The sequence below is a fragment of the Sceloporus occidentalis genome, unplaced genomic scaffold (genome assembly GCF_023333645.1).
Source record: "Sceloporus occidentalis isolate IW3139 unplaced genomic scaffold, rSceOcc1.0.p SCAF_118, whole genome shotgun sequence".
Taxonomy (NCBI): Eukaryota; Metazoa; Chordata; class Lepidosauria; order Squamata; family Phrynosomatidae; genus Sceloporus; species Sceloporus occidentalis.
Window position 1 is genome coordinate 2,277,865 of NW_028317098.1, and position 6,675 is coordinate 2,284,539.

General features: G+C 48.3%; 1 protein-coding gene across 1 annotated transcript; it reads left to right on the forward strand.

Annotated features, from left to right (window-relative positions):
• LOC149282358 (uncharacterized) lies at window positions 1-6,441 on the forward strand. Its single transcript, XM_089498324.1, has 19 exons — window positions 1-79; window positions 212-267; window positions 693-762; window positions 977-1,092; window positions 1,195-1,270; window positions 1,492-1,607; window positions 1,726-1,801; window positions 2,035-2,150; window positions 2,249-2,324; window positions 2,530-2,645; window positions 2,740-2,815; window positions 3,025-3,140; window positions 3,512-3,584; window positions 3,670-3,749; window positions 4,137-4,194; window positions 4,356-4,489; window positions 4,616-4,754; window positions 4,843-5,004; window positions 5,354-6,441. Exons 1-18 carry the CDS (start codon window positions 50-52, stop codon window positions 4,969-4,971), a joined length of 1,653 nt encoding a protein of 550 aa, XP_089354450.1. The 5' UTR covers window positions 1-49; the 3' UTR covers window positions 4,972-5,004; window positions 5,354-6,441.
• Window positions 6,442-6,675: the final 234 nt, after the last annotated feature.

A 6,675-nucleotide genomic window follows, 5' to 3' on the forward strand; every position in this document is an offset into this window, starting at 1 on the left:
GTCAGTGGTTTGGAAAGGATCCTTGTCACCTTGGCTCCTTGCAGCCACCATGCCCCGAAGAACTGGAGGTCTTCCCAAAGTGAGTGGGTCCCAGGAAGAGGAGGAGGAGGAGGAGGAGGAGAGGTCAAGTTGGGGAGGGTTGTTGTTGTTGTTGGTTGTGTGACTGGCCATCACAAGTTCTTTGGGTCTCCTTTTTCTCTCTCCTTGGCAGTGGTTCAAGAAGAGGGGCCAGAGGAGCTCCACAGGATCCTCAGGATCTCGTAATGTGTAAGATCCATTTCCTTCCATCCTTCTTTCCTTCTCTTCTTGGGAGTTTATCAGACAAGGGAAATTGGAAGTATAATCCAATGGCAATCTGAACGCAATCATGGGGTTTAACATCATTACGCGATAGCCTATCACACACAATTGCAGGCAATGGGAAGTCAGTTCAAACGCAATCATGGGGTTTCACGTTATTGCGTGAGAGGTGATCACACGCAATTTCGAGCAATGGCTAGCTATTTTCAGGCAATGGGAAGTCAGATTGAATGCAATTCGAATTCACGTAAATTAGCTGGACTAGCGAATTCACGTGAATGCGTTCTGGCCCCACTTTCTTTTCATTCGAAATTAAGAGAAATTCCTCCCGTGTGATAAACTCCTTGGTCTGAAGTTTCAGGGTCTTTCCTCCTCCTTTCCCCCAGTTTCAGCCATCCAGAGCCAGGAGATGAACCTGGTCCTTCTCAGCCCATGGCAGAGGAGCAACCTCCCTCCGAGACAGTAAGTAATATGGCAGCCCTATGCCCGACCAATTCTTCCCTTCTGCATCACTCCTGAAAAAGGACAGACCTCACTAGCCTGCCACCCTCCAGGCCCTTTGGGTGGGCAATGAATCCCAGAGCAACCAGGTTGGCTGGACTGGGTGGTGGTGGTTATGTGCCTGGCCATCCCAAGGTCTCTGGTGGAGACTCATTTGTCTCTTTCCTTGTTCTAGAAGCAGGGCAAAAACAAGCTAAAGTTCTTTAGCGGCTGGAAGCACCCCAGAAGACATGACAGTCTGAATCAAGGGACTCCTCTGAAAAGCAAAGAGCAAACAGTGTCTTCTAACACGTGCGTTTGTTTGTTATTCCCTCCCTCCCTTTCTTTCTCATTCCTTCCTTCCTTCCTTCCATGGTCTGAAGTTTCATGGTCTTTCCTCTTCCCTTCCCCCAGTTTCAGCCATCCAGAGCCAGGAGATGAACCTGGTCCTTCTCAGCCCTTGGCAGAGGAGCAACCTCCTTCCGAGACAGTAAGTAATATGGCAGCCCTATGCCCGACCAATTCTCCCCTTTTGCATCACTCCTGAAAAAGGCCAGACCTCACTAGCCTGCCACCCTCCAGGCCCTTTGGGTGGGCAATGAATCCCAGAGCAACCAGGTTGGCTGGACTGGGGGGGGGGGGGGTTATGTGCCTGGCCATCCCAAGGTCTCTGGGGGGGGGGGGACTCATTTATCTCTTTACTTGTTCTAGAAGCAGGGCAAAAACAAGCTAAAGTTCTTTAGCGGCTGGAAGCGCCCCAGAAGACATGACAGTCTGAATCAAGGGACTCCTCCAAAAAGCAAAGAGCAAACAGTGTCTTCTAACACGTGCGTTCATTTGTTATTTATTCCCTCCCTCCCTCCCTCCTTCCTTCCTTCCTTCCTTCCTTCCTTCCTTCCTTCCTTGGTCTGAAGTTTCATGGTCTTTCCTCTTCCCTTCCCCCAGTTTCAGCCATCCAGATCCAGGAGATGAACCTGGTCCTTCTCAGCCCATGGCAGAGGAGCAACCTCCCTCCGAGACAGTAAGTAATATGGCAGTTCTATGCCCGACCAATTCTCCCCTTTTGCATCACTCCTGAAAAAGGCCAGACCTCACTAGCTTGCCACCCTCCAGGCCCTTTGGGTGGGCAATGCATCCCAGGGCAACCAGCTTGGCTGGACTGGGGGGGGGGGGGGCGGGGTTGGTGGTTATGTGCCTGGCCATCCCAAGGTCTCTGTGGGGGGGGGGACTCATTTATCTCTTTACTTGTTCTAGAAGCAGGGCAAAAACAAGCTAAAGTTCTTTAGCGGCTGGAAGCGCCCCAGAAGACATGACAGTCTGAATCAAGGGACTCCTCTGAAAAGCAAAGAGCAAACAGTGTCTTCTAACACGTGCGTTTGTTTGTTATTCCCTCCCTCCCTTTCTTTCTCATTCCTTCCTTCCTTCCATGGTCTGAAGTTTCATGGTCTTTCCTCTTCCCTTCCCCCAGTTTCAGCCATCCAGAGCCAGGAGATGAACCTGGTCCTTCTCAGCCCTTGGCAGAGGAGCAACCTCCTTCCGAGACAGTAAGTAATATGGCAGCCCTATGCCCGACCAATTCTCCCCTTTTGCATCACTCCTGAAAAAGGCCAGACCTCACTAGCCTGCCAGCCTCCAAGCCCTTTGGGTGGACAATGCATCCCAGGTTGGCTGGACTGGGGGGTGGTTGTTATGTGCCTGGCCATCCCAAGGTCTCTGGTGGGGACTCATTTGTCTCGTTCCTTGTTCTAGAAGCAGGGCAAAAACAAGCTAAAGTTCTTTAGCGGCTGGAAGCGCCCCAGAAGACATGACAGTCTGAATCAAGGGACTCCTCCAAAAAGCAAAGAGCAAACAGTGTCTTCTAACACGTGCGTTTGTTATTCCCTCCCTCCCTTTCTTTCTCATTCCTTCCTTCCTTCCATGGTCTGAAGTTTCATGGTCTTTCCTCTTCCCTTCCCCCAGTTTCAGTCATCCAGAGCCAGGAGATGAACCTGGTCCTTCTCAGCCCATGGCAGAGGAGCAACCTCCTTCCGAGACAGTAAGTAATATGGCAGCCCTATGCCCGACCAATTCTCCCCTTTTGCATCACTCCTGAAAAAGGCCAGACCTCACTAGCCTGCCAACCTCCAAGCCCTTTGGGTGGACAATGCATCCCAGGTTGGCTGGACTGGGGGGGGGGGGGGGGTTATGTGCCTGGCCATCCCAAGGTCTCTGGTGGGGACTCATTTGTCTCGTTCCTTGTTCTAGAAGCAGGGCAAAAACAAGCTAAAGTTCTTTAGTGGCTGGAAGCGCCCCAGAAGACATGACAGTCTGAATCAAGGGACTCCTCCAAAAAGCAAAGAGCAAACAGTGTCTTCTAACACGTATGTCCCCATTTCTCTCCTTCTTTTGTTCTCTTCTCTCCCTCCCAAACTTTTGGGTGACCTGGACGTTGACATGTCCAGAAGAATGACTTCCACAGAGTGGCATGAAGTTACATCCCTCCCAAAGTATTTTGTGAGACAGCAAGGGAGGGTCTGGCAAAACCATCCCTGAAGATTCCTGGCCTAGGAAGCCCCTCTGAAATTCATGGGGTCACCAGAAGTCAATAGGAGACCTGAAGGCACATACAGATATAAAGGAGAAACCCCATAAAGTCCCTGTTTCCTTTTATTTGTTTCTTAGTTGTCTGTTTTACTCTGCTTGCCTTCCCTTTGCCAGGGGTTATTAATCAAACCCCCCCCCCCCATTTCAGATTTCCAGAGGCAGGAGATGCTGATCTGTCCAACTCTCAGAGTCCACTGGAAGAGCAGCCTCCCTCTGAGCCAGTAAGTAAATATGATAACCCTGTTGATCCACAGGATCTTCAGTGTTTAGTGGTGTTCAAATCCATCCTTCTTTTTTCCTTCTTAGGCTTCTCTGCCATTGGAAGACGATCTCTTAGTGAACAGAGACAGAGAGGAACACAATGTAAATCTGAATCACTCAGAGAGGTACCTATGTACTGGAAAAATCTTTGCATGCTTTACACGGATTCAAGCATCTATGGTTTGAAAATGTTGAAAAATGGTATAAATGTCAAATATCAACCCTTGATTTTTCCATTTTTTAAAAATGAAGGACACCGTTCTGCTCTGTCATTATATTTAATGGTAATTGAGCATCTACAGATTTTGTTATCCATGGGGGATCTTGGAACCAAACCTCAGCGGATAACAAGGGTCCACTGTATTTGTCTTGTTTCTCCTCTGACCATTGAGAAACCATCCCTACCAACTCAGGGTTACCTCCTGCCTTTTCCTTTCATTAAATAATCAATAAATAATTAAAAATCTGATGGTTGCCACTCGAACCTCACCTCCTCGTCTTTCTCCACACAGCTCCCAAGAGGAATATCCTTGCTCCCCTTCCCAATCCTCACCTTTTGCATCATTGAAGGTAAGGCACAGATGTCCCTGGAAAAAGACCAAACCTCCCTAGCTTGCCTACTTCCACCAAGAAAGCATCTTCTTTCTGCGGGTGCTTAGAGACCCCAGGGCACCTCTTCCATAGACCTAATAGTTACCTAATTCCTCCCATCTTTTTTTCTTCCCTGACAGGTGAAATCAGATTTCCACAGTCTGTGTGAGGTGTTCCACAGTTTGTCCCCTGAAAGGGCAGTGAATATTGCAGACACTTTGGCCGAAAACCATCTGGACCTCTTTTTAGAGCATATATTGGAGTCAGGGAAAGGGTAGATAGATTGCTTCTTGTCCTCTCCTTCCTCCCAAACACAGCCCTGGGGTCCTGAGTTTCCCCTTTCTGGGTGTGAAAGCTCAGTAAGAATGTAATGTCTCTCTTTTTCCATTTCTCTTGGCAGGGAATGTCTTGAGCTAATGTATTTAGTCCTGGCTTCATCAAAGTGTGATTTGGATCATGCGATGCACCTCTTGATTCGCATGACTGATGGGAAACCTTGCTCTGATCCTGTTGAGTTGGAAAAACAGATGCAGATGCAGGTAAGGAGATCTTTTCCGCACAAGAACAGTCCTGATCGGCCTTGAGAGCTGTCCTCTTATTGAGCCCAGGATGTCATTCTTTCCTCAGGTATTGGCAATCAGTTTGATTGCGATCATCATAACACACATCCCGAAAACCCAGAGGGTGGACAAATGGATTTCAGAATTCATTAGTCATCTTTTCGAATTTCTTGATGTCTCAAATCCTGAACCCTAGGAGGGTTACGACTGAGCTTATCATGACAGTAAAGTAAGATGTGTTTCTTCCTTCTTTCTGGGGACAAAGTGGTCAGTGGTTCCACTTGATTAGGACAGACTGTAGGAATACAAATCCTACAAGCTTTTCTGTCAAGCTAAGAACTTGGTGACATGACAATTGTTGTCTCTTTTCTGCAGAGATACAGCCATTGCTATATCGACCATGGACATAAGATGGAACATGCTATCCTCCATATTAGAAAAGCACCGTGGCTCTGATTAGGTGAGTTATAGATTAAGTTAGTTGGGAGAATGTCCACTTGGAATATTAATTACAGCATTCAAAAGGGAAGGTGGCCAAGTCAAAACAAGCAACAACTGCTTCCTCTCTTCTTTTCCAGGCAAACAATCCCCACACGGGACAGAAAGGCCATGGCTTCCAGGAATGCCATGATCCCAAGGGAAGATCCAGGTTTCCAGGCTGCCAGGGGAAACAAAAAGGCCATCGCTTCCAAGAATACCATGATCCCAAGAGAAGATCCAGGTTTCCAGGCTGCCAGAAGTCACCAGAACGCTTGCAAGTCCCTCTAAGGACTCTCTGCTGGGTCTGGGGAGGAGAAAGATACCATCACATTCAAAGATGTACAGTCGTCCCTCCAAATTCGCAGGGTAACTGTTCTGGGACACCCCCCCATGTATTTGAAAATTAATGGATATTTAAGTCCCCCCTCCTTCTCTCCTTCTTCCACCCCCCAATTGGGCCTAGCATGACCTCAGGGGCACGGAGGGGGGCTTCCCTTATTCTGGGGGAAATGAGCCAGGGCGAGGGGGCTACCAGGGCCTGTCATCTGTGCCCCACTGGCCGGGTGGTGTTGGAGAGCGGAGGGTGCAGAGGCAGAGACTCAAGCACCTCTTGCCCTTGGCCTGTCTGGATGCTCTCTTCTTCCCTGCCCTGGGGACACCCTTGGCACCCAGGGACTGGTGTTGGGGATGCAGGAAGGGGAGGAGAACCAGTCACCCCTGGCTAGGGAAGGGGATGGATGCCACTGTGCCAATGATGGTTGGAAAAAGACAACATACTTGGGAAGTCTCTTAAGTAAAGTGAATGTGGAGGGGTGCAGGGGTTGGAAGGGAGAATTTAAAAGAGATGGGTCCCCATCTCCGAAGGACAGCCTAGAAAACTTTCCTCTACCATCAGGATGGCCTGCAAAGGAACCAGCTCCCCAAATGTTTTTTGTACAGAGGTTGGCACCCATAACCCAAAAGCCCCAAAAGGTGGCACTTGCAATAAGACCAGGAAGAGGCTGGAGCCAACATTACTATCATATTTTTAAATATTATTTTATTCGTATTGTTTTTCTGTATTTTTTATTCTATTACTGCATTGATGTATCTTTTGTGATTATTGTACTGGCATCATTGTATATTTATCACTGAAAGTGTTGCTGGAAATCCTGGAAATTGTAGTTTGTGTGGGCACCAATGGTCTAAATCCCATCCCTAAATCTCAGATTTTAATAGTAAACTCTCAGGTTCTGCGATACTCTTGGCCTGGCATGTTTCTCTTCTGAAAAAGGAGAGGTGGGTCTGAAGGAAAACTCAAAGGAAGAGGGTTGGGCTGAAAGGGATCCCATGTTTTTATCTTATGATGTTCTGTGGAAACCTTGAGGAGGAAGGGGCAGAGGCTTCACTAGGAGGGTACCAATGGCACAACATCTGGAGG